Source organism: Salarias fasciatus, chromosome 8 (genome assembly GCF_902148845.1).
Source record: "Salarias fasciatus chromosome 8, fSalaFa1.1, whole genome shotgun sequence".
Classification (NCBI taxonomy): domain Eukaryota; kingdom Metazoa; phylum Chordata; class Actinopteri; order Blenniiformes; family Blenniidae; genus Salarias; species Salarias fasciatus.
The window spans coordinates 17969841-17997791 of record NC_043752.1 but is presented as its reverse complement, the minus strand read 5'-3'; the positions used below and the strand labels follow the sequence as shown (position 1 = coordinate 17997791).

The window sequence follows — 27951 nt, the reverse complement described above, 5'->3', positions numbered from 1 at the left end:
ATATTTGTAGGAAGGAACATGTACAGTGATAGAAGTGAAATGTTCCATGATGAAAAAATAGAGTGTCTCCTTGGCTATTGAACCATGTTAAGGCAAAAGTAAGCAAGAATAAGAAGCCACTGTTAAATATTTTTTTTTTTTTTACTATTTGTACATTAAATAAAGAGAGAAGAAACCTTCCACAGCCTGTCGAACTCTTCCTGCTAATTCCTTCACTATACAGTCAGTGCACGTTGTCGGCTACTTCTTCAGGCGTGCTCCTCTTCTGTTTTTATTTGGGTTTTTCGTGTTCTCGGTGCTACAAATACAACTCCACAACAGAATCAAGCAGACGGTTTGTCAGACGCTGGGATAAACACGCTGGACGTCCAGCGCAGGACGCGGCATGGCCAATGGAGTCAACACCGGGTGAAATGAAGCAAACTGAGAAACAGAGGTCCCAGTTTCTACTTCCCTTGCTCTTTTTCTGTGTTTATCATCATGTCTGTGTGTGTATGTGTGTGTGAGTGTGTGTGTGTGTGTGTGTGTGAGAGAGTGTCCACAGATGTATTGCATGTTGATTTCAAAGTATTATCTATTGCTGTTTCCTTTTCAAATTTGTAAAGACGAACAAGATTAAGCACATTTCTGAACACGTACAGTCATACAGCGTGACCACATGGTTAAAGTAGAGAGAAGCTGATACGAATGTGACGTTTGGTTTCTTCCCTCCACCAGCCTGTCCTACGGAGCCCATGTAAACATTACACTACAGAAAGTATTAAGATTGGTAAAGGCTAAAAAGTCCTCGGAAAAACCCTCCACTGTACTGGCAAAACGGATGCATCGCTCTAAATCTAGATCCACGTCTATGATGACACACACACACACACACACACACGCACACACGCACTCACTCACACTATTGCACTAAACCTCATGATCAAATCTAAACCCTTCTCCACAGACACCGATAGATTACCCCGGTCCGGACAAATTAAATACAGCGTGACGTCAGGCTCGACAGAGGAACACCAAGTTTGTACAAAAAGCTTCTACATGAGGCTGGTCACATGACGCCACCCGCACCCACCTGAGACACAGCCCCACAGCGTCCGGCCACTCACGGCGCCCGGCTGGTCGAGCGGTGGGCGGAGTCTCAAAACACCCAGCTGACGGGAACCCACTGCTGCTCCGACGACAGCTTCTCCAGCGCCGCCCGGAGGCCCCGGAACGCCGCCTCCAGGCCGTCGTTGACGATGCACAGGTCGAAGTAGTGTCCGTAGGCCCTCTTGATGCGCTCGCTCTCGTCCACCGTCCTCTTCAGCTCCGAGTCCTGCGGGCGGAGGGAGACACTCGATCAGTTCGGGTCATTTATTGATCAGTCAGTGGGAAAACGGAGAACCGTCCTCCGACACTCCCAGACCGGGTCTGGTCCTCCTGGACCAGCTCTGCCTTCAGCGTCTCACCAGCAACCAATAAACTGTGCAGAAGTGTGTCTGTTACGTAATTCTGTTACAATACACTGGGAGAACACCGAGCTTCTGAACTCTGCCGGCTTTTCTGTTTATTCAGCATTCACACTCCCACAGTTGCGTCACATCAATGCAGCTCGATCGGAGGCGAGTCGTATGGGGCTCAAAACCGCTCAGAGCTCCACAGAGCAGAAGTCAGATCACCGTCTTTCACTGGGAATCTACAGAACAGACATTCAGGGTTGAGAGCCGGCGCTGATCCGCCCTGTGGCTGCAGTTTATCCTCATGGTGACGGCAGAGTTTCCCTCTGCAAGAAAGAGGCAGAAGCGAGAAGATGAAGGAGGACTTCCACTCACCGTTAACTGCTTGGTGACCACTCCCGACTCGATGGCCGACCGATTCATGGCCTTCAGGACCTCAAAGTCCGGGGCCTCGATGAACACGACGTAGGGCAGGAACTCAGACGTCCGCAACACTTTGAGGGCCTCCAGAGACAAACGGAGAGGATGAGGACGGATCAGATCAGATGCCGCTGTGGAGAGGGTGCGCCGGGCCTCCTCTACCTGTGGGTTGACGTCCAGGATGCAGATCTTGCCCGTTTCGATCACCTCGTGTATGGAGTTGATCTTGGTGCCGTACAGATTGCCGTCGTACTCGCCGTGCTCCAGGAAGCGAGCGTTCTTGATGTCGCACTCCATCTCGCAGCGGCTCATGAAGGAGTACATCTGGCCGTCCCTCTCGTCCACCTTCGGCTTCCTGGAGGTGACTGTTGGGGCGACGACGGGTAAAAATTCGACAGAGGATCAGGATCGAATTCCAGCTGCTCTCACAAAAACCAGGCAGAGAGACGAGCTGTAACGTGACGCAAACTGACAGGGGATGGTGGTCCCGTAACGCTGAGGATCCGACACCAGCAGCTTGTTCTTCAGGCTGCGGCGGCCGACCCCCTGGGCTCCGATCAGAACCAGCGTCTTTCTCCTGAAGGGCGGCACTTTGGCAACCTCCTCATAGATCCTCAACTCGTGCCTGTCAAATTCTGTTCAGAGAGGACAGAACCGTGAGCCTCACACTCTCAGTCCGCTCGTCTGAGACTCCGGATGGTTCTCAGAGCCTACCTGCGTTCTTGGTGGTCAGATACATCATCTTTTTTTTCTTCTTGCCCCCCATCCCCGCACACAGCGGACCTGAGGACAACGGCACACAAAACACAATCAGGGCTGAGATCCAGGCGCTTACCTCCGCCACCTTTACAAGGCCCCCGTTAAAATGATGGAGCATCAAGGTGAAAGAAAGCACCGGCAGGCCATAAATCCAGGAGGCAGCGGGCCGGCCACTAGGTGGCAGCGTGCACCAGCACCGATCAGTGTGTGTGTGTGTGTATGTGTGTGTGTGTGTGTGTGTGTGTGTGTGTGTGTGTGTGTGTGTGCTGCTGCCAGGGAACACCTGTGAGCTGCTGACAGTCTGTTCAGTGACGGACATGATTTTGGTCTTGAGGGTCGAGCTCAGCTTTACGCCGACGGACGAATCAAACTCAACAAGCCGCAACAAACCGGGGCCACCGTGTGTGATAGAGATATGCAGCTAATTATGAATATTTATATTCTTAATTAGAATCATCCCTGGATGTGACGTGATCAAACCCGAGCATTACCACGTATTGCGGTGTCTCGCTCTGAGCATGCACACACAGTGTGTGTGTGTGTGTGTGTGTGTTTAGAGCGTAGGAGCAGGCGGACGTGTCCTTCCCTCGCTCCAAGGGCAGCGCTACAGTGGGCCTGTCATCTTCCCCTCCTCGCCCAGCGAAGGGCACGAGGCCGGCCGTGACTCACCACCTGCTCTGCTGCTGCTGAGAGTCAAAACACACTCGGAGCAGGAGGGATCGTTACCGATCCGGCCTTTGTTTACGGGCGTCTTATCGCCGATCGGCTCGGACGGGGGGGGGGGGGGGGGGGGGGGGGGGGGGGGGGGGGGGTCTGTGGACGTCGGGCCCAGCAGCTTAATAGCAGGCAGATTGGATCAGGGCCGCACCGACGCTCATTACCAGTTGAGAGTGGAGGAAGGGCGGCCGGATCGGCGCCAGATGAAGTGCTTGTATGATACGGAGAGGAGCAGATGTTGTCTTTGTTGCCTGGGTGTCGGAGCGGCGAGGAGCCTGTGTCGGATCTGCATAATGAGAGGAGCCGCTCTGCTCGGCTGCAGGCTCTTATCAGGTACCTGTGGTAGCGAGCTCCAGATCTCTCTTCACAAACGCTTTCCTCTTCTCCTCCAGGAGCTGGCTGGGAATCAGGCCGGCGCTGCCCCCCTCGATGTGGCAGGCCTGCCAGAGGAGACGCACAGCAATGGAAAAACAGCGCGGGGGGGGGGGGGTGAAGAGCGAGCGCTGCACCGACCTGCCACCAGTTCAGATCCTCCTGATTGAAGATCTGGAGTATGTCCCCGCTGCTGAAGCTAAGCCCCGCCTCCTTACAGGGGATCAGGTTGTCGTGGGAGGGGTCGTAGTCGAAGTGGCACTTCACGAAGGCCTGGACGGACCGGAAGGACAAGAAGACGTCAGCAAAGCAAACTCATGCGGCCTGAATCTAGTCTCCTGACTCCTCCTGCCAGCCGAGCTGTTGGAGGTGGACCAGGTGAGGAAGCGTCCGTCACTTCAAACCCGCTCCGTCGTGAAGCAGAGCCCCCCCCCCCCCCCCCCCCCCCCCCCCCCCCCCCCCCCCCCACCCCCCCCCCCCCCCCCCCCCCCCCCCAGGACACGGGGGTCCGAGAGACGGAGCCGGAGCAGGCTGGAAGGAGGAGGGAACAGCAGCGATGCACACAGACAGAGAGGGAGAGAGCCAAAATCTGTCGCCATGGCAACCATCCCTCCCCCTGCACTCGAAGCCATTTTTCTGGTACTGAACCATTACATGAGCGCAGAGAGAGAGAAAAAAAACCCTGCCTGCCTCTACTGGACTGAGCCGAGTCTGCTTCCCCTGTATGGACAAGACAGATGACACACACACACACACACACACACACACACACACACACACACACACACACACACACACACACACACACACACACACACACACACACACCACACACACACACACACACACACGGACACACACACACGGACACACACACACAGGACCATGGTCTCCCTGAGCCAGAGCGAGCTGTCAGCTGAGTTTATTCGCCATGAGACGAATGAGCTGCAGGCCTTAAACACAGACAGCTGGATTCTATTTGGAGGGAAACTTTTGGGGGACGGCTCTGATCACCGCCACTCGCTGCGCGACGCAGCGCGTCCGCCCACACACACCTCTCAAGTGTTCCAGCACAGACCAGACGTCAGTATCTTCCAACAGTCAGACGCTATTGAGGGCTTCAGCCGACTCATAATGAAAAATCCTCCTCTCACAGACGAGTCTGCGCTTTCTGAAAGGCGAAGTCACGACTCCGGAGCTCCTCTTTTCAATAAGTGACTTCAGGAAGTGAAAAACATCAAAGTTTTCCTGACAGTACTTCTGTGAGTTTGAAAAACTCTCCTCACTTTTTACAGTTATTACAAGAAAAGGGGAAAAAGGAAGGTGAATGGTTCTTTCCTTGTTTTTTCTTTCGTACTCCAGCATGACTTTGTTACCCACAGTTTAAAAAAAACTAATAAAACATGATCATGTTTTACATCTGTAACAACTTAATGCAGCAGTCTGTCAAAAACGCATTAATGTGTGATGGAACCTCCAGCGGGATGGCACTGAGGGGACGGGACGCCTCCTCTGTATCCAACATCATTTCACAAGGCGGTGGACCGACTGGCGCTGCCAGTGTGGCTCAAACTATAATCTCATCCAGTGGAAAACTCCCCCAGCAGCAACACATGCTTCAAACGCATCGCTAATAATCCTCACACACACACACACACACGAGCGCTTTAAATGTGCTTTTCTCACAGACTGCATCCTAGTATATTCCGGCCGGGTGTGGGGAATGCATTTCGCACGGCCTCCTCTGCTCCACTGTTCCTTTTCTCTGCCGCCGAGGCCGATCGGTCACGGAGCTGCGTGCGCCGCTTCCTGTCATCCTCCACTCCCACCGCTAACGCCAGATAACCCCTGCGCCTCCCCAAATCCCAACTGGGTCACGCATTCATGGAGGCGAGCTCTTAGAAAGCTAACGCTCGTCTGCTTATTGTAGCCCAAAGAAAACCGCTACAAAGAGACTTTTTTTCCCCTCTTTTTTTTACATTTGATATGCCGACAAACATCTTTGTAATGTGAACAAATTAGAAAAAGAGCAGACTGTCTCCTCTTTCAAGCTGATGAGGACCTCCATCATGCTGAGGCAGAAAAGCTCCTCTTTATCTGGACGGGTGACAAAAGGCGGGGAGTACAGCCGGCGCCACGCTGCAGCAGAACCAGATATATGAATCTTGGCAGCGAGCACAAGGTTAGAGGAGCGCGGGGGGGGGGGGGGGGGGGGGGGGGCAGGAAGTGAGCACCTGTCTCGGGGTGTGCGGCTCCTGGTAGCTGGGCAGGATCTTCAGCACCACGCTGCCGCTGGCCTCCTTCAGCATCTCCTGGAGCACCTTGGGGTCGTTGCCCACCTCCTTGCCGTTCACCTCCTTGATGATGTCGCCCACGTGGAGCAGGCCCTGCTGGTCGATCATGCCGCCGTGGAGGATCCTGGCAATCACCAGCTCGCCGCTCTCCACTCGGAAAGTCACCCCCTGCGCGCACACACACGGGCCAGATTTAACAAAGCTTCATTAGCCGGGCTAAGTAGACTAGAGGGCCCCAGAGAGCCGTCTGCCACCGTCCTCCATCGTAACGGCACATTAAGAGACAAGTGGCGGGGAGGTTGTAGAGAATAAGAATGATGAGACCGAAGCAGATAAAGCTCAGGAGGAATTAGTGCCTATTAGATTTTGATTCTGACACTCGCTGCCCTGCACAGGACGATCGGTTCGCTTTCCAAACGGATTCAGCTCATAAATGCACCAGAAGAGAGTAAAGAGCACAACAGAGGTAGAAAGAGATCATCCAGATCCATGAAAACAGCCTCCGTGCCTCTGATCTGACTGTGCCGTTTGGCTTCTCACCCATTTCGTCCTTTCTCCTCCACCTCCTCTCCACACTCTATTTACAGAACCGAGACTCTTCAGTGCAGGTTATCAAGGAAAAACGTGGTTCTCCATTCAGTCTCTTAAAATATGATTTTACATTACTTAGTTATTATTGAGTTATAAGGTTAAAAAAAAGGTTTATTGAGGGTGAAACCAAGTTTACTGATGGTCATAAGGTTGAATGTACTTGAAAAACCTTTCTTTGGATGGATAGATGGCCAGATGCATGATGGGACTGACTGAGACTCACCAGATGCTCCCCAGACACCTTGCGGATGCCCACCATGCGGACGGCGTCCGGCGGGACGGGCTGGCTGTTGAGGGCGGCGTCCATGAAGGAGCAGGGGCTCGGAGGAGGAGTCTCGTAGTTCTTGGAGGCCACGGAGTCGTGGGTCTCCAGGAGGGACTGCGAGCACCAAGACACCAAACCGGATCAATCACAACCCTGACTGGACAGCAGAGCGTCAGACTACCGAGGCTGAAACCCGGAGAGACGTCGTCAACGCAGTGAGACGGCGCAGCAGGACGAGCATCGTCAGCCATGAGCGGCACACTAAAGAGCAGCGATGCCGTTAGCCCGGCTGGCTGCTGATTGGATCAACGCTCGGCGGCGCCGGACCCACCTGGAAGTGCGGCTCCTTCAGGATGCGGACCAGCTCGTCGGCCGCCTGGCTCCGGTGTGTGAGCGGACTGAGCTCCTTCAGCAGGTCCTGGACCAGCTCCACGTTGTTCTCCCTCACGGCCTCCAGCTTGGGCTCCTCCAGCCGCTCGTGGGCCTGGCGGTCCGCGGAAACGAAACGCGTTACTCCTCTTTTTCTTTTTTTTTTCCCTGCATTTTTACTGATGGAATAAGAAACACGGCCTGCTGCGGCTAATTCCATTACCCTCTCTTCCATTAGTGCGGCGAGCGGTTAATGTGCCGGGCTGGGCTGTAATGAAACGTATTGCAATAACAAACAACCGGAGCAGTAACACCGAGTCCCACCGAGTCCCACCGAGTCCCTGCTGAGAGCAGCGCCCAGCTCCCGCTCAGGAATCTGCAGAAGTCCCTCAAATCTTGATCCGGCTACGTTTTTCTGCGAGCGCTGAGAGACATCAATATTTCAGGCAACATTAATTTTTCACTTCCTTCTCTGTTCCCAAGGACAGGGGTGGGCAAGACGTACAGACCCCCGGTGTTCTGCCCCCACGGACACAGACCCAGATTCCATCCCAGGACATCTTTCATTAAACAGGGATTGCACGCTTTTAGTTTGTACGGTTTGTGCGCCATCGGACGCTACAGGTAATGCTTGTATAACCTAATTACATAACCAAGCCTTCTCTTTTATTTCCTCTAAACCAAATGTAATTGTCTTCATTCACCATAAAAGCACTTGGCTTCAGTAAACTCTGCAGCGCTGCGCCGGGCGATCCCCGGGAGGATTTGTCTGGTGGGACTCTGTACGACTCTGGCAGCGGCGTTTGTTTGTTTGCAGGAGGGAGAGAGGAAGAATCCCCGCCGAGAGACAGGATACAGTACGCACACACACACACACACACACACAAACAAATACGCACCAATCCACTCACACACACGCACACACACACACAGATCGCAGGGTGTACTTAAACACACAGTGCCGCTCGCAGAGGGACGGGAGTTATATCCACTTAGAGCAGGACAGAACATACAAGCTTCAGTGAAACGCCTCCAAAAAAACAATACGAAGTGAACTTTATGTGTGTTTCTTGTTTTGCAGTCAAGAGCTGTTTTCCCCCTTCTCTCCCGATCGCCTTGATAAAAAGACATTTGTGCTTTCAGGCGGAGGAAATGAAGAGGAAGACTGATAAGAGAGAGAAAGAGACATAAAATGTAGCCGAGTGGGATGAAAACCCTGCAACAACAAGCTTGTTCCGAAAAGTTGTACTCTGTAAGACATCCCTCCTCGCCGTGTAAACATTAGGAGGTCGCTGGAACTGTTTTTATATAAGGAAAGAGCATTTTCATGTATTTCTTTGTGCTTTAAGTGAAGAAATCAGTGATTATTCAGCTGACTGATCAGATATAAACAGCACACCTTGTGATTGTATATTAAACTGAAGGATCTGGTCCTCAGTGGTGCATTGTGGGGAAACAGAGCTTCATAGAGCGGATCAGTGCTGCTGGAGGGGAATCAGCTGCAACAGAAACGCCGGGAGCACAGACTGCTGATGGTAAATATCCGTTAATCCCGTCTAGACAGAGACTGGCAGCCGTGGTTAAAGTTTACAAATATGCCTCCAGAGGACAAGCTTTAGTCCAAAGACTGCACAAACATCCACTGGAAGTCCGTACAAATCGAACACGGCGTTGACAACGCTTCCTGTTTACTCCTGGAGTTGCTTTAGCTGGCACGGTGAAGCTTTTCACCAAGTTTGGGGACATTTTTTTGCCAGTTTAGCTTTCATAAAGTGAAAATTATGCATAATTATAATTATATAAGCCTATTCAAACTACAAGGAGATGAAGAACGGACTTGCAGTCTGGTTACTGCATTGCAGTGCTGAGCCCCAATCTGTGTTTTCATCACATCAGATGTCTTTTTTTTTCCTCATTTTCCTTCAATTGAAACCTTCACCACTGAAAGGAAGCGAGTCATTAGAAAAAGACTCGTCCTATATTTCATTTTGTGTAAAATCAGGAGGAATCAGTTCAATCTGCACTTGTCTAGTATGAATATGTTTTTCCCTGTTCGTATTTTATGACTCACAGAAATACTTTATTGCCTTGTTAGAAGGACAGACAAGTGTGAAAGGAGAAAGTAATCAATCTTATGGAAAAAAAAGTGGATTTCCTCTCCAGTCTTATAGACTGCGACAGTGTAATGCGTGCTGACTGACGTGCATCGCTGCAGCGTGAGGCTGCAGGTTCACCAGGCGAGCAGCGTCTATCATCTGGGTCTCAGTTTGTTCTACATCAGGAGCCGTTCTTCACTCCCTGATTAATAAGCAGCACATCCGTCCCCAGTCATCTTCTGCAGCTTCGCTGTGACTAACAGGGGAGAAACTACCATTAATGTTTAAAGTTCGCTTCCTTTAAAACTAAAAGAACAAAAAAAAAAAAAAAATCACAGAAGGGAAAGAGACTCAGTTCCCTGCTTTCCAGATGTGTTTTCATAAGATTGTCTCCTGACCTCTGCAGCCTGACGCCTTCAATATGCATTTTCATCTGATAAGAAAACAGATCATTAAGATGGAAACGTGCCTGAACTTCATGGATTTAAGCTTAATTACTGTGGCAGAATTTAAAATTCAAATGTTATTAGTCATGTGGAAAAGTTTCCATATTGCAGTTAGACCAATTAAAACATGATCAATGTGACTCTAGAGCAGGAAGTGGATGCAAATGACCAAGAAACTAACTTTTACCTTCATAATTGGTTAACAAGATAACCAGCAGCAGCACTAATGACCAATCATCGTAATTCAACCAGTTTTTTTTTTTAGGAAGCAACAGGAAGCTTCAGTGAATGAATGAAGCCGGAGGACTTTCTCTACCTCACACACACACACACGTGACAGACTTTACACACCTTTTATCATAGTGAATAAAGAATAAAGACAGTGAAGTCTCACCACCGGGCTCTCCATGATGCCTTTGAGGAAGATCAGGTCCAGGTCGTTGGCTGTTGTGGAGCTTGTACTGTCACTCAGGGTGTCCAGGGCCTGATGCATGGCTGCACACACACACACACACACACACACAAACACACACACACACACACACAGGAGAAGAGAGAGAGAAACAATGAGAGTGGTGCAGTTCACATTTCACAGCTATATGAGAGAAGACTTGAAAATTGAGCAGGAATTGCTTCACGTCCTTTCCGAGCAATTTCACCTCCGTCACTTGCTCTGCTCTTCAGCCTGTCCAAGGTGACAATATTGTTCTTTTATTTTTATTTTTCCAAGCCACAGACCCCAGCCTCTCTCTCCGGGTTCATAAACCGGCAGAACCCTCGACGCACGCCGGACGCACGGCGCTGCAGGACAGATATCACCCACGCCATCTGCTATCAATATTGCACCAACTCCAGCGTGTCTGCACTCTGATAAAATGAAATTTTAATGCGCTCCGAGTCACAGGTCATTTTATTTGCATGGTGTTTTGATTCCCGCCGCAGCCTCGGCAAAAGACCAATTTTCTGGATGTAGACGTAAAAATCCAGGGAGAGAACCAGGCGCATTACTCAATATGACAGCCGATCAATCAGCGGCCGCTCGGTGACGTCGACGGCTCGATGGAGGTCGGGGCGAGTTCAGCGCCGCGGCGGAGCGTCGCTACGCGCTCAAAAAAAATGAGTCATTAAGGTAGCGAACACACCGGCGTGGCCCGGCGGCGGCGGGGATTAATCACAGCAGACGCCGCTGTCGCACGAGCGGCCATTTTTACTCACGGGGTGAATCTGTCTGCCGCGGCTCACTTTACAAACTCCAGGCCCTTTGTAGTCCCGGCTAAAAATACCGACGCCTCAGCGTTCACAGCAGAGGCAGACTGGTGCTCCAAATCAGAGCATCCTCTCCGTAAGAAACACACACACATAAACACACATACACACACAACACGGTGACGCCGGTCGGGTCGATTACAGGCCTGCTAATTAGTCCGAGTGAAAAGAAAAGCATTCCTGACGCTTTCTGAGCAATTAGTGTGGTCAGGTTTTAAACACAGCCTCGGTCTGAGTGGCGATGCTGAGCAACAGCGATGAGGTTTTAGAGAGAGGCGGCCGGAGAGACGACAGAAATACAGCGACTGGATGCATGGGAAGAAGTGCTTAATGAGCAGGAGGAGAAAGAAGAACATCTGTGCCTTCGCCTTCTGTCTGGAACGCCGTTAAACATCTATTACAGCCTGTCACCATCACCTGACTGAATATTTCCTCTTCTTTAACTACTATTCATGCTCATGGTGGATGGATGGACAGAGAGGATATACAGTAAGTGTTGATGTTCACATCCAGTCGCTTGTGTTTCTGATGTCTGTCAAAAGGCGGAGAGATGATTTCGGTTTCTTCGGCTCGGCAGTAATCCAGGACAGTCATTTGTCTTTGTTTAAAGAGAAAAGCTGAGGTAACAGATATTTTGAGAGTGGAAAAAGAACTATTTTTGTTCCACACCTCCTGTGTTTTGGAAGCATTTCAACACGCAGGCAGTGTTTATCAGGACAGGAGACTGTCCACCTCAGGACCTTCACACCGGACTGATGCAAAAGAAGCAAATCTAAAGCCTTGACTGCAGCTTATCCGCCCTCTCCTCCAATAATTTGATAAGTGAACTGAATATGTGGTTACACAAGTCCTGTGCAGCCCTCCTCTCGTTTCTCTGCTATTCCCCCTCAAACGCCAGCCCTGCTCCAGCAGGAGAGTTGCCAGATCTTGGCTTGGCAGAGCCATCAGAGCAGCAGGCCTGCTTTACAGGTCCTGCATAAATTCTCTTTCATCACTGCAAACCGTACGTCACTGGTGCTGCTTCGTCGGCACTTTTCCCCGCGCCGGTTCGTCTCCGCCTGGCCGCATGTAGAGCTTCCTCTTCTTCCTCGCTGTTGACCGGGATGATCAGAATTTCCATATTTAAATTCGTGGAGCCGGATGGGAGTGACGGCCGCTCGGCTTCGGCGCGTCAGGAACGCCGCGGAGCTGGAAGTGGCGGCGATCTGCCTTTACACATTCAGCGACGCCGTTGGTCGCTGACAAATCGTCTGAAGGTGTGAAGAGACGGGAGGATAATACCCGGTCCAGCGCCGAGGACGACTGGAGACCATCTATTATTCATGGAGATTATTAAAAATCCAACTTGTCCTCCTTCTTGGGTCTCGCCGTCGTCTCTTCTTTGGAAGCGTGGGCCTGTAAGAAGAGTTGCTCCTCTCATGCACCAGAGCAGGATAGCTCGGCAGTGGACATGCAGGGCGAAGGTCAGGTCAGAAGGTCGCACTCAGATACTGTATTTATCGCCCTTTCTTTACACCAGATTTCATGTGCAAACGGCCTCCTCTTCAGTATTCTGCAGGAATGTTTCTGCTTGTATGCCACCGCTGTCAAGGCGATCCGCGGCTGCATCAACCTGCGCACGCTTCCCACAAAGCCTTGCAGCAAGCTGCACCTTTCTCTCTGTCTGTCCTCTCTGCTCACGACTTATATCAGCTCAACGCTGCATGTAGACATTTGCTTAATATTATAGTCAGATTTTTCTCCTCCTCCAGCGAGGCTTCACAGGTGAGAAGTCGGGCTCGAGTCATTTCTCGCTTCAGCGGGTCTAAATTGGCTGCACGAGGCACTGTAACTTCACACCGCTGGACAACTTTCGTTCAAGAGGGGAAGGTTGAGGAGCACAAAGGGAAGGACGGCAGAGCGAACTGGGCCGGTGCAGACCGGGCGCTCAACAAAACCAGCTCTTCCTGGGAAATGTCCAAACGTAAGCGCTTGAAGGTGAAGCTTCATTTCAGTCAGAAACGTGTCCCTCCACTAAAGTCGATAACGAGACACTGCGGCGGCTTCCCAGCACAGCAGAATAACAGCTTGTTGACAGCAGAGGACCTGTGATCACAGCAAAACCACATTAGAGGCGCCCCTCTCCGCTAAAGGCTCATCCCGGAGCCCGCTCACCTCCAAGGAGACTCACAATTAAAGTCAATGTCACGGAGGCCGGCCAGGCATCCAGGCTGTTATTGTTTGCGGCGGGAGCGCGGCGGGGCGCTCGGAGCTCTGAGCCAGCACTCAGTGAAGGTTGTACTGTTGCTATGGAGCGGCAGCCAGGGAAACACACCCAGGATGCACAGAGGAGCCGGGGAGTGCCGGGTCTGGACACGCTGTGGTGCTGCCGTGGCTCCGTGCTGAATCCTCACGGGACAGTTAAACACAGCAGCTGGCGCCGACCACGACCGCGACCGCGACCCAACATCAGGACTGTCGCTGTGAAATGTCTCTGCTCTGACACGCAGATTAAGTCAAGAAAAATCACATGATCAGCAGCAGGTAACAGGTAGGGAGTGTGTGTGTTTGAATAAAGTGAGCAGACTGACATACGCTATAATCCGACTCAGCCGTTGGATCAATCCCATCATGCTTTGCATTGTGATGTTGACGATCCCACATGCAGCTTCACCTGGACGTCCTCCAGGACTGCAGATGGATTCGCTCCCACCACTAATCAAGCCTGAAGTTACAAACACTGAAGAAACACTGTGTAACTGTATCATCGTGAGAGAACGCCGCGGCGTCTGCTCCGTCCACCACCGGTGCCTTGCACAATGGAACAAGGTCGCGCCACCTCCTGCAGTTCGGTTGTAGTTCCTGTCAGATCAGGCGGAGCCTGCGCGGCAGAAGTGTGACCACGAAGCAGTGTTAATTAGATCAGCATTTAATCGGATTACTTATGGTCCCTGTAACCTCGGCTACTGATCTTATTTTGAATTCTGCGACTCTCATTTGTTGTTAAGAAGCTCTATGATCCATCTCCTACGCTGTTTAATCCTGTTGAGGGGCACTGGGGCCAATCCCGGCTTAACCACGGCTCCGCACTGGACAGGCCGCCAGCCCATCACTGGGTCCTGAACGGGACACAAACAAACAAACACACACACACGCACGCACGCACGCACACACTCATATTCAAACACCGGTTCATCTCACATGCATGTTTTTTTCAAATGTGGGAGGAAACCAACCGACTCCCAGTCCAGATTCTCCTTCAACCGGGAGTTTTATCGTTCAGACTCACAAAAACAAACCCATAAATAATGTGTTTTCACTTGAAACCTGGTGTAAATGGCATCATTTCTTATTTCAGTGAGTCTCTCAACGGAAGGAATATGAAATCAACAGAGTTTGGTGCAACTCAGAGATGTAAAAGTCTAAGATCCACCATCACCATGAAGATGTGGACAGGTGTGAGAACTGTCATCTGATTGGCTGGACAGTGTCAGAGCATCTCACAAGGGTTTCTCCTCCTGTGAGTAGAACTGCCTTTTCTTCTTCTGTTGCTTGCAGTCGGTTCTTTTTTTATTGCAGTTGTCATTTAAACCGCACGAGAAGGGTTATTTTATGTGGTTAAAAACAAATGAAAGAGTAACCAACCTGCACCTTTTGACATAAGATGGCGAGAAGCACAAACTGCGATAATAAAAAGAAAAAAACGTGCCTTGAGAGGGCTTTCAACAGGAAAAGGTAAATGTTTGCGTTTCTGCTGAGTCACTCTGCAGCGCGGCGGTAAAGCTCAGCTTTGTTCTGTGAAAACATGAGACCGATTTCCGAGCAGCCGTCTTAAACGACTCATTGATATTCTCGCTGTCTCCCGTTGGAAGTCGCCGCAGCCTCGTCTCATTGTCACTCTATTACAGTGACAGAAAGGAGCACGGCGAGGACGACCCTGAAAATGCTACGAAATGTCAGACTCGCCTCGACACAATGAAACGCTCCTCAGACGTTATCCAATACTTTAAGGTTGCTCTCAGATTTGATTCTGCTCCCAGCTGGCAGATAAATATAATTACTATCAATCCTTGAGGGAGCGAAAGATGAATGCTTAAGACGGCGGCGGAGAGCGATATCTGGAGTGTGTTCCGCCGAGGTGTGAACCGCGCCGATAAATATTTCATGGACAGAGTACGTCATTGATTTGTCCTCACGCCGGGTGATTCATGAATCCCTCTAACTTGAGGCCGAGACGGATTACAACCAGATATTTCATCACAGGTCGAGACGGCGGCGCGGAGCGGCAGGAGGGCAGATCATACAAATTAAACAAGCGGTCGACGCCGGACGATTAGCCTCATGTTTCACACCCCTGGTCAATCTGTGTCTGTGTGTGTCGGCATATCTGTAGATTTAGGAATCACGGGTGTGTTTTGAGCAGGCTGAAGCCGGCCTGTTGCATGCTGGGAAGAGTCCACCAAGTTGGAGACGGTCGCACGGTGTAGATATTTCGACGCGGCGCGTCTTTCCGACCGGGCGAGTTGTAATTTAACAATATGTGGCCCGCACAGCGCGGCGGTGATTAATGCGTAATTGTGCGGGTGAAATTAGGCTAACAGAGGAGTGAGTCAGCTGCAGAGTGTGTGTGCCCACACACTCCTCAGAGGACGTCCAACCGGCCAAAAAACACTTAAAGCCGCCCGTGTGGGAGAATCCTCTGCGTTCGGCTCTTTTATTAAACCAGGAAGTGGAGAGGAAAACACAACCGACAGACCTGGATGGAAGCGAACCAGTTTTCCTGGCTTAGGTTTCTCAAACAAAGTCCGACTGATTGATCGGTTTAATGTCCGAACTTTAAATGTCGGAACAGTTTTTGGCGGTAGCGTTCGGGCGCCAATGCAGCCGCCGTCTGATTGGTTCTCCTGAGAGACCTGCAGGAAGGCACCCGTTAGAAACGGCCTGGCGGTCGGATCCCGGACTGAGAAGAGTCTCTCATTATCCATCGCCAACGATTCCTGAGACTTGGACGGCCAATCGGCCGGACGGGGGACTCTGGAGCTGCCATTTAAGCCGCCGCATCGCCATGGCGATGGCGTGCTCCAAGCTGGCGCGATACGGACGCGGGCTGCATCGCCTTATGAGCTGGAAGAAGGTCACCGCCGGAGACGACGCTCCTGATATTTGTTGACATTTTGCTAACGGACGGCGGCTCGCATCACACCTCGCCCCGGCTGCGGACGGGAGATAATCTCATGCGAAGTTCGGCGGAAAAAAACTTGAGCGAGCGGAGTTTACGGAGCGAGGGGAAACATTTTGACGGCGACCGCACGTCTGCTTTCACCGCCGCAGCTAATGAAAGAGCGACGCGGGATCATCGGGGTGCGATACGCTTGAAATAATTGCCAGTGTCACCACATTATCGAACACCCTCAGACACAGCAGAATTAAACTGTCCCGCTCTCTTGAAACCCGGCGATTATCTTTGACAGCCTAATCCTGCCGACACACTCCGCTCAGCCGTCCGTCATCTGGATCTGAACGCCGCTTCATTAGTCCGCGCACAATGCTCCTCCGATAGGCCGACGATTTGTAAGGAGGGCCGATGTGTTGTGGAGTGTGTGTGTGTGTGAGGAAGAGGTGAAAGTGAGAGAGCAGAGAGTTATTTGAAGGTTGCAGTCTGACACTTTCAAGCGTGCCGTCTCTGATCAGAACACTGTTGCATATGAATGACCCCCCTACTTACTCACCATGAATGTACAATGCACCGGAGCTCGCTCTCTCTTTGTTTTAATCCCTCTCTCTATCTCCAAAACAACCACACACACACACACACACACACACACACACACTCATCCATGCACTGTGAACTGACAGACAGGCCGTCACTGCACGACACAACAAAGCAAAGAAAAGCTGTGGAACATGTGGAAATGTCACAGCTGAGCTTCAAGCTGCCGACAATTCACCCCGACGAGTTCAAACTAATTCTTCTCCCGTCACCTGGAAGTTCAGCAGGAAAGGAAACCTGAACATGGACGGCAGCGCACAGCTGACAGCATATAAATAAAAAGTGTAAAAATGTACATGCATCCATAACATCATTGTGAGAAACGCAGCTACATCAAATTTTAATTGCATCCATCAATTATGGATGAGATATATAGTAGTCCTCGCTCCACGCCGGTGAGCAAACCATGTCTCACTTCAACACGCCTCCTTCAAGAGAGGCTCCTCTTCTGGTTCACTTCTTACATTCTGTTTTCGTGTTCTTTCAGAATCCACAGTGACAATCGGCTTTTTTATGAATTTAAAAAACAGAAGAGGAGACGGAACAGAGGATGTTTTTCCATCGATACTGAGAAACATCAGGCTGTATTTTTATCTCTGCCGCTTCCTCAAATTCCTGCACATCACATGCTGCCCTGGGTCCTAATCTGTCTGTGCTCGTCGCCGTCACACTCCGGGGCGTTGAACCAGCGCATCGGGAGCAGGTGCAGTGCGAATTCTAAAAGCCCAGCTCGCCCTCAGATCCCCGTTCAGAGACCCGGTCTGGGATCCGGGCTCCCGCCCCGCGTCTCCTTCCTACCCGGCGCCGGCACGCCCAGCAGGTACCCGCGCTCTTACCTTCCCCCCCCGGCTTGATGTCCAGGCCCTCCAGGGAGCTGGCCGAGCCGCCCTCCTCCAGGGAGAGTCTTCCAGAGCGGCTGCCGGCCATGGAGAACAACACCTCGCTCCGGGGCACACACACTCACCGTAACACACCCAACCCCGAGCGAGAGGCAGCCTGAGAGACCGGCTCTCTCTCTCCCCCCCTCCCTCCCTCACTATCCGTCCCTTCCTCTCTCCTCCTCCTGCCTTAGCGGCTCCCTCGCTCCGCTCTCCTCCACCTGCTGTTGACGGGAGTGTGTGTGTGAGCTCCGCCTGGCCGAGCGTCGTCTCCCCTGCATGAATGGACGAGGACGAGAGAGGGCTGGCTGCACAGGGGAAGAGGGGAGGACGGAGGGAGGGAGGTATGATGCCTTCTGTGGGAGGAGAGAGAGAGAGGAGGAGGAGGAGGAGGAGGAGGAGGAGGAGGAGGAGGAGGAGGAGGAGGAGGAGGAGGCTGGGCGGTTTTCTCTTCAGGCTTCCCTATGGGGGTCAAGTGGGGAAAAGAGCAGCAGAAGGCTGGCTCGCAGGAAGGAGGTGTGCTTCAAGAATGAGTGCCTTAGTGCAGACTGCATATTAGTTATCGCCCTCCACACACACACACACACACACACACACACACACACACACACACACACACACACACACACACACACAAGCAGATACTGAAACACCAGCAGCCGTGCAGATGTGCTGCGAGTGTTGAGCAGTTCCCGGGAAATTCATGTTTACTTTTTCTGCTCGTAACTCTGGGAGATGTGTGTGTGTGTGTGTGTGTGTGTTCTTGTATTTCTATCCTTGTCGGGGCCAAATGTCCCCACAAGGATAGCAAAACGTGGAATGACGTGCCTTGTGGGGACCTTTTTCCGGTCCTAAGTAGGAGAAACGGTGTTTTCTTGGCCATGTTGTTGTTACCGAAAAAAGTAAAAGTGCAAAAATATTTCTTTAGGGTTAGGCTTTGTTGTGTTGTGCGTTAGGGTTAGGGTTAGGGTCAGGGTTAGGGGCTAGACATGAATGGGAGTCAATGGACGGTCCCCACAAGGATAGAAATACAAGACTGTGTGTGTGTGTGTGTGTGTGTGTGTGTGTGTGTGTGTGTGTGTGTGTGTGTGTGAGCTGCTTCAGTGACGGGAGCGGAGAGAGATCTCAGTGTTTCACTTCAGAAACGACCTTTCTGTAACCCTGCGCCAAGCCGGAGCAGAAATGTCTTTATAAATTCAAAAACATAAATAAATAAATAAATAAATAAATAAATAAATAAATAAATAAATAAATAAATAAAGACATGAATTGGTTTGAGAAACAATTTACCGAGTGTTACTAAAAACGCCAGTCATCCAGTCTCAACCCTGGGCTGGTGGACAAATGAAGGCTGACTGACAGGCTGTTACACACACACACACACACACACACACACACACACACACACTCACAAGAAGAGACTGCACACACACCCTAACTTTCCGGCCGCTGACTCCTGCAGCGTATCATGATGTGATAAAATCAGGTTCTGAGTCTGGCTTTGGTAAAATGCACCGAGACTCATTTCCCCGCCTCGTGGTCGGCGTGTTCCGGGCGTTCCCGGCTCTCAGAGGACAGAGAATACATGGAAGTGTGGCTCGGTGCCAGTTCACAGCTTCTAACGCTGCCACCTTCTTTGGCAGTTTAACAAGAAACGACTCTAAATAATGGGACTGGCAAAGTCCTGCACAAGTCAAACTGCTACAGGGGAATATTTGCACAGGATGTTTTTGTTATCTTAAGCAGAAATAGTCCAAACTATTTGTCCTGCTGGGACGTGTTTCATGAGCTCACTGTGGAGGGTTCGAATTCAGAAATGAACACATGAACAACGTGAATCCATTTCATTTCTAAATGAAGAATAAACATCCTCCTTTCAGCAAAGTGTGAAAAAATATCTGCACCTCAAAATGTAAAGCGGCCAGTTTGGCAACGTTTGGAAAACCATCACGGCACACATTCTGGAATATGACCCTCAATACCGGCAGGCAGAGAAAGGTGGCGCTCTGTCTTCCTCCATGGTCTCAGTGGCCTCAGGATCAGCTGTGCTCACCCTCACTCCTCCTCCAGTCACACGTCCATCGTGGTTTTCACTGAGCGCTCCGGTTTCCGCTGAGAGTCCAGAAACATGTGTTTGAGGATAATTGGTGACTCTAATATCCGCCGGCGTGAATATCCGAGTGTGTGTGTGTGTGTGTGTGTGTGTGTGTGTGTGTTGGCCTTGGCGCAGCCTGGCGAGCTGCGGTCGAACTAAACTTTCACAGCACTGCGATATAAAAACGGTGAAGCGTGGCGCCCGCGGGTCAGTGTCTACGTCTCCACGGTCGCACTCCTGAGTGCGATGGAGTGACGAGCACGCCAAGCGGCGGGGAGGCCTGCAAATCCAGGGCGGCCCGGCTGCGTTGGCGCGCCGTTAGCCGGCTCGTTAAGCCACATCAGGACTCTGCAGATGAAGGACGTATCCCGAGAGCGGGACGAACCACAAGCCATCCACACTCTCCTCCCTCCCTCTCCGTGCCTCATTCCTCATGCCGCCGCCGTCTGCAGACGGGGTTATCGCGGCCGGGCGGACGCTCTTACCGGAGTCGGAGCTGGATGTTGCCACGGGCATGGTACAAATCGGCTGCTCCCAGGATCCACCGCAGAACTTGTCAGGTCAACTGCAAGAGGGAGAGGGAGCAGAGAGATGTGCTGAACATACTGAGGCGAGAAATGGTTCAGAATGCAAAAACTCTCAGGATGTGGAGCCCGTGTGACGGATCTGAGGCTGAGAGCCGAGCAGTCGGGTTGAAGTTCAACACAGGGGGATCAGTGGAAGGCTTAATCCAGCCCTGACAAAGAATTCAAAGCCCTTTCTGTCAGGACTGCAGTCAATGGGCTTGTCTCCACTGAAACACTCCGGTTTGGTCTAAACAGGCTCCCACACAGGACGGCCGCCGGCTAATTTTATTAACGTCTATAAATAGAAGAGCCGGTCGCTCTGGAAACATCCAAACAATTTTAGCCGTCATCTCCGCCAGGAATACTATTAGCAAAAGCTGAGTGAGTGAGTGAGTGAGTGAGTGAGTGAGTGAGTGGGCAGGTCTGCTAACATTAGCTCAGTCAGGATCTCTGTTGACTCTAATTGATCCAGTTAGCGCGGGGAAGCAGGTAAACGTAGCGAGGCTGGCGGGGGGGTGGGGGGTGGGGGGGGCCTCCAGGTCAGCTGGACTGAATGAAACACACACCGTGGAGAACACACACACAGCGTGTGACTTCAACGCAACCGGACAGGAGTCCAGGGGCGCGGAAGCTGACGGGAGGCGGATCGCCGTATCCAGGGATGCTCTCCTGGTTGCCGTGACGACGCAGCCCCGCGCTGACGCCGTCGTCCGCTCTGTCTCCTCACATCTCATGTCTAAATGGACGCCGTCGGAGCGGAGTGTATCGTTTGCAATAAAAAAAAAAAACCTAGCAAACAGTGTGAAAGTGTGTGAGCTGCAGCGGCGCCGGGCCGCCACACACCCCGAGACGGAGTGTAAAGCCACAGAGTGTCTCCTCAGAGCAGAGGAACTCATTCAAACGGTATTTCATATGAAGTGTGCTCCGAGCTCCGCTCAGCCGTGCTGTAATGGGCCGTTCTGTGCTGGAACGTTTCTCAGCTTGACAAAGGAAAAACCTGGTTCCCTCTGGAAAACACCTGCAGGCCACGGGGAATGTGTGTTACTGCTCATCCAATTTCATTAAGAAAGATCATTTAATCAGAAAGCAGATGTTTAGGCTGGGTGAGGTATTGTGTTCCAGAGAATGTCTGGTCGACTCCAGTGTTCTGCATTAATCCTGGTTTCCCACGGCTCTGAGAGCGAGCTCAGCTTCACGGTTCAGTCTGACCCCGGCGGCTCATTACGCCCGTTTCACAGGCACACACTGCAGCATCAGCCACGTTTATTGAAGCATCAATATGAGGGGAGCTCAGGAAAGCAGGAGATTAAGGTGGGATTGCTACCCTGAGCTCTTCCATCTGACTAAGTGTCACAGTAATTCATTTTGATGATAAGTATATTATCAATGGCTGAATTCATTGAGCTCTGTTTAAATCCTTCCCATGGTTCTCACTCCTCTGGATTTGTGCTCTCTTTAGCGTCTGTAATGAATGATATATTTTTAATAGTAACACCTGAGTCCAGTGGAAGTGACTCAGAGAAGCTGTCGTGTGTTTTAGGTGTAAATTTATCGGAGTTATTTCTGGTTGTCGGCTGCTAATCGTAGACTGTTCCGTTTCTGAGGTTCACCGTTGAATTAAATGGCTTGATTTCAGTTAGTTTCAGCTGTGAGTGCTTCAACCAGTGTTCCACTGAAGCTGCTCCTCAGATGCCGGCGATCCAGAGCATCTGCATGCCTCTGCTCTCCTGGATCAGGCGGTCAGCGCCGCACGGCGCTCCCCCCGGTTTATCCCCGCCGTCCCGCGTTTGCACCGAGAAACGGCAGAGCTTGTTAAAAGCGTGCAGCCGCCACACGGCAGCTAAGACGTCAAAGCCGATTGGAGCGGCGCCCGGCCTCGCTCACACACTCCGGGGCTGGGAGGAAGGAGGAGGGGCTGACGGGGGGGGGGGGGGGGGGGGGGGGGGGGGAATTAGCCCGGAGCTAATGATGGTGCCGTCACCGCCGCCGCTGGAGTTTTCCTCCTAATTGGCGTCATTTTCTGAGAGAAGAGCCTGAAATGTGTAACCAATAATCAAGCTACAATCGAGCGTCAAACAGTCCCACAGTGCGGCGTTCTGAGGACGGACAGCGGCGCCATCAGCGACCCGTCGCCGAGGTCAAGACGGACGCTCGTGTAATCACTGCCTGGAACGCTGATCCGTCTCGTGCTTCCAAACCATTTCTGTTTTCTGAGCCATTAGTCAACACACACACACACACACAGATCCCACATCTTGCTTCAGCTGCTTTCTTTTGGTTTTATTTTTATTTTTTGCAGATAGCGTCCTCCTCAGGCCCGCAGCGGCGTCACCAGCAGCGGCTCAGGTGTTTGTACGCCAAGCGTAAAACGCCTTGAGCTGCTCTCGCAGTGAGGATGCATTAAAGCCTGTAAACACGGTCACACATACACACGGTCACGCACGCACACGCACGCACGCACGCGCACCGGCAACCAAACAAGTCTTAATCCACACATGCAGCCTGGCGTCAGGCCTAAAAATAACCCTGTGCTCCCACAGGTTCAGCGCCTCTCATTACTTTACAAGGGAAAACTGGCGTATCCAAGACAACCACCAGCAGCTCCTCGCCGTTTTCCCCGGCGCTTCGCCATGGCAACAAGGGAAAATGCGTAAAATAATAATAAGTTGGAGCTAAAATTGGGTCTAATAAGAGGTTTGAGCGACACGTCCTCGCAGGCGCCACATGTTACCGTCAAAAAAGAAACACAGGTGAAGTGAAGAGATTTTGACAGAACGGCGTGACGCTTTATTTTTACTCACATTCTTTTCATTTTAAAGCAGCTGTGCTGCAGCTGAGCACAGCGTAACTCCTCAACATCAGCCTCACCGAGGCTGCTGGAGGTGGCCACTGGTGCCGACGAGATTTATTTCACTTCAGAAGCAACACGAAGAGAAGAACAGCGTTTCTGGGGTTTTCCTCCCAGTAAATTACAGTCGCTGATGAGAGTCGTCAGTGTAAATTCAGTTCACTTCCTCACTCCCTCCGGGGGATGCATTTAATCCACAGAGTTGGATTTATATGTTGATTTTCCTCCTAAATATACAATACATTGTTCTATTAAGCTTGAAATTAGAAGGATCTCTTCACGGCGCTCTGCTGCAGGGACACACACCTGACGTACCGGACATGCGCTGATGTGTTTCTGCTCCTTCAGGTTTCTCTGAAACTCGATCTTAACCGGTCCGGAGGAATCTAACAGTAAATGATTAACGGGACTGACTGGAGGTTTTAACCACATGAGCTACAAGGTGGAAGGATTCAGGACTGGGATTCATCGGATCTTTTAATGTGATGCACGTTTTATCTGGATGCTTCTATTTAAAACTTCAAAAACAGCTGATCACTATCAGCCAACGCACAACTAATTAAAATTAAATGCCATTTATGAATCAACTGGAGGTTGAAGGACTGAAGCGAACCGGGGGAGCGTTCACAATCCCACCACGTCTGAATCTTAATAAAGAAACTCTCTTCCTTTTCTCTTTCTTTTTTGATGGAATAACCAACGTGAAAGGAAGAGTTTCAGTGTGAAACTCACATTTTAATGTGCGTTTTGGATCTCGCTGCATAAAGAGGATATTCCCACAGTGTAGAGATCCGAGGGAGAGGAGGCAGAACCAGACCTGCTGATCTCTGAGGGAAATTTATGGTAAACCTCCTTCTTCCAAAACACAAACTGATAAGAGGCCAGAAGCTTCTCTAATCCCTGCAGACCTTTCTACTGCAGCCCGAGATCAGAACTCAACAATAGGATGAAAAAATGACTGAAACCAGAAGCTTTACTGCAAATTGTAGAAAACCGTCCCTGTGATAAGACCTTTGATGTCTAAACTTCTCCAAAGTATCAATCTTTCTGCACCAAGTCAGTTTATTTGTGTAAAAATAGTGTCAGCACTCATCTGATTTTTATGAATGGATGAAGAAACAAAAAAACTGAAGGATTCAGAATCGTATCTCTTTGCTCTTTTTAAAACTCATTTTCACTGACCGACAAACTGTTTTCATATTCCATAAAAACCGATATCGAATGACTGATTCCATCACTTTACTGCAGACCTGAAAATTATACAATAATAAAAGCATAACAGACATTTACGGTCACTTTACATGTTTTCCAGTGAAAATGATTGTTGCATTTTAGTTTCAGGAAAGTTGCACTGAGCCTTAAACTCTTCCTAACAAGCTGCAGCATCTCCATCCCTGAATACAGTATTGTATTTGGTGGGTTAAATTACCATGCAAGGACAGGAAGAACATGCAAACTCCACCTGGACTCATACCGATGAACCCCTCCCTGTGAGGTGGCAGTGCTAACCACTGCACCGCTGCGCAGCCCGGGTTTTTATGTGGAACATAAACTGCATTAACATTTAGCTATTTAACGCGTTTTTTGTGTCTCCTCACGCACGCCGCATTAACACGCGCGTCGCCGTGTCCACACCGTGTGCGCATGCGCAGTGGCAGCGAGCAGGTACATGACGTCTGTCTTTGTGGACCGGGACCGATTTCACCCAGACGTTAAACTCCAGACCCCGGGGGGCCGCGGGCCGCCTGGTCCGGGGGTAATTAAACGACCGGGGGCCGCGGGCTCAGCCCGCCTCGCGAGCTCCGGCCATTAGCGGGTTAATAAGGTTCACATCCCCGCGTCTGTCCTCACAGTGGCGCTGAATGAGCAGGTGGAGGAGTCTCCATGGCTCCATCCACCTGAGGAGGGACATGAGCGCGGGTCGTGTGAAGCGGCTCCGCGGCTCCGCGGTTCGCCCGTGAAGAGCCGTCCGGCGGCGGCGGCGGCGGCGGCGGCTCACCTGTCCGGTTCCCCCGGATCCGGAGGCGTCTCCCCGGGGCGCTGCGGCGGGAGGGCGGCTGGACGGAGGCGCTGGAGGAGCTGCGTCCTCTGCTGCAGCCCACACAACCTCACGAGCTGCTCCGTTTAACGGCGGCGCACCGGGAACGGCTCGCGTGCGCTCGCAAATCGCTCCATTGATTAAAAGCCAATTGGCCGCTGCGCGCGCGCGCGCTCCAATCCGGTTTTCCAAACGGAGTCCAGGAGAGCTTTGACAGGGTAAACGCGGCTCCCGGTCCGGTACCCCAACGTGAAGTTGTGCTCGTGCTCTGCTGTGGTGTGTGTGTGTGTGTGTGTGTGCGTGAACCCTACAGCAGCGGCATCAAACCGAGCGGCGCGCGCGTTTCTTAGAGAAACGGCGACATCTGGCGGTCAGGACCGGAAATGACAAGCTGGAAACCAGCAGGTCTACAGTAAGACTTTATTCCACTAGAGAGACATTGATTCTGATACAAATTTATTTACATTATTTTTATTGAAAGAACAATTAGGTCCACTGAGAGAGAGGGAAGGGAACACAAAGAGTGTGAGATGAACATGCACGTGAAATAATCAAATATACAGAGCCACTAAGTCCAGTGCAGGTTGTCTGAGGAGGATCGGGTTCAGGATGAGGGGCTGTTCACCACTGATCAGCATAGTCAGAGCTGAAAAAGAGAGAGGAATACGTTTATTTAACCTGAATAAAACATATAATTACAGCACAAAGAGCTGAGAGCAGCTATGGAGACATCACCACAGAGAAAAAACCGTGTCTCCAAATCATTTCAGTTCCGCTCTTCGTGTCCCTCACCGGGGCTCGGTGTCTTGGCTTGAGTCTCCTCCGTACAGCAGCCACGCCACGGCCTGCTCCGGGCTCGATCTCTTCCCATACCTAGAGGGAATCAGACATGAGCCATGACTGCGGCCGAGCCAGGCCGGATTCTCATTCATGTGAGACCACCCTCTGCCTCAGCCCATCAGCTCCGCTCTGGATCTCAGCTGAGGGGAATCGCTTTTCCGTCCAGGCTCAGCGAGCAGTGAACCAGACAGGTCCATATGCACGTGCCCGGTTCACTCTGCCCTCCTGTCCGTCTCTGCAGCCTAATCACAAATCAGCAGAGCATTTATCTGGAAGAACAGCAGGACCTTTAAACCCAGAGCCCAGCATCCCTCCATCCAGCCAGGCAGCAGGCAGGCAGACCCAGAATCGATGTGGGACCACTTACAGATGAAACCCGCCTTTTCCTGAGGCTCTGCGTCGTGTAGCACACAGTCCTCTGACTGGAACGACAGACTCGGTCTGTTTAATTACAAGAGAGGCGGAGAGGAGAGGAGCTGCAGCCTCCCTCACTGGGAAACCAGACGAGCTGTGCAGGAATCTGGTGTGAAGCATCTGCTGTGACTGAGGAGGGATTTCCACAATGTGGGGACATTACAGACTTTTATCTGGTGAAAGAGTTCGATCCTGTATGACCAAAATTGTCACCATTCTATGACTGATTCTCTTCCTTAGCTTCGTGCGGCGCTGAGGATTTTCCCTCTTCATGGGGCGAACAGCCGTTTTCAACAGCTTGTTCAGCTTGTGCTGAGAATCTGAATTCTAAGATTTGAAATAACTGAATTATTGATCATCTCTTATTAAAATAGATGTGTTTTTCCATTTTGACTCTGTGTTTATTGATTTCATTTCTTTTGATTTTTTTTTTACTTCAAACATGCACAAAATAAAATAATCAGTTCTCAACAATCAACCAAACGATATCCTGTAAAACAGTGAATAAATAACAGCAGAACAATATAATCTGGATGCATGTCTGCAAAGGAGTGGGAAAAATAATAACTTATTAAATCCCACCGCTTCTAATAACTGGAATAATCAGTTCATGAAAACATGTTAGAACAATATTGAGATTAATTGTCTGTTGATATATTGCATATTGTTTGGAATTAAAGAAGATAAAAAATATAACAAACATAATTCTTATTGTGAAATAACAGTATTGGGAATAAGACAAATACTTTGCACAGTGTGATATTTATGGGTAAATAATGTCCATTTTCAAGCCTACATGTGCACAACACATCCAAACACTCCAGTTAGTTCATTTTCACTGAAAACAAAACACAAGCACTAAGAATAAATATTCATTTTTTCATCAAACTTATTTAGAATAAAATGCCATAGCTGAGCCCACAGAGCCACTAACAGAAGATGAGTCTTTCAGTGAGACGCACGGTGGGTTCTGTTGTAATCTTTAATGAGCCTGTTTGACCTCAGACCCTGATCCGGACCCAGACCTGGACCCGGACCCGGACCCGGACTCACCTCTGCCTGGTGATCAGGTTGACATAATGCCGGACGGCCGCGTGGTATCTGGCCCAGTCCTCCGGTGACGCGTTGCTCCCGGGACTCTCCGGTTTGGGCGGGTACGCGTCCGCGAACGTGCTCAGACACACCAGCAGGCACGCGACGAGCACGGCGAGCGTCAGCCACGATCTCAGCATGTTGGTCATCTGAGGAGAGAGGGCGGCGGTCAGGGTCAAAGTGCCGCAAAGCATCTGTGCGCGCGCGTAAAAGTGAGACGAAAGCCGAAGTTTCCTCGGAGGTGCGAGAGAGAAGCGGGAGACTTACTGTCAGCGCGTGCTCCTGATGCTCTCACCTCCCCGGCGCTCCTGTCCTGCTCCTCTCCTCTCCTCCGGGACTTTTTATGCGCTGGATCTCGGACACCTGATGCGCACTGAGCGCATCAGCGCGCCAGCCACAC

At 51.0% G+C, this 27951-nt stretch overlaps 2 protein-coding genes across 3 annotated transcripts; both read right to left on the bottom strand.

Moving 5' to 3' along the window:
* Positions 1-63: 63 nt before the first annotated feature.
* Positions 64-25390, bottom strand: mpp2b (MAGUK p55 scaffold protein 2b). Of its 2 annotated transcripts, XM_030098314.1 has the most exons (13): positions 25167-25390; positions 20239-20318; positions 10160-10260; positions 7186-7338; positions 6813-6968; positions 5939-6166; positions 3846-3977; positions 3670-3772; positions 2571-2639; positions 2330-2491; positions 2019-2221; positions 1812-1940; positions 64-1315 (listed from the first exon to the last, which is right to left on the bottom strand). In XM_030098314.1, exons 2-13 carry the CDS (start codon positions 20267-20269, stop codon positions 1139-1141), a joined length of 1644 nt encoding a protein of 547 aa, XP_029954174.1. In that variant the 5' UTR covers positions 20270-20318; positions 25167-25390; the 3' UTR covers positions 64-1138. The 2 variants fall into 2 exon arrangements, with proteins under 2 accessions (XP_029954174.1, XP_029954173.1); XM_030098313.1 differs by lacking the exons at positions 20239-20318; positions 25167-25390 and adding an exon at positions 17617-17803.
* pyyb (peptide YYb) lies at positions 24995-27951 on the bottom strand. The gene is made up of 5 exons (XM_030098921.1): positions 27819-27951; positions 27513-27700; positions 25998-26078; positions 25167-25258; positions 24995-25065 (listed from the first exon to the last, which is right to left on the bottom strand). The coding sequence occupies exons 2-5, from the start codon at positions 27698-27700 to the stop codon at positions 24995-24997; spliced, it is 432 nt and encodes a 143-aa protein (XP_029954781.1). The 5' UTR covers positions 27819-27951.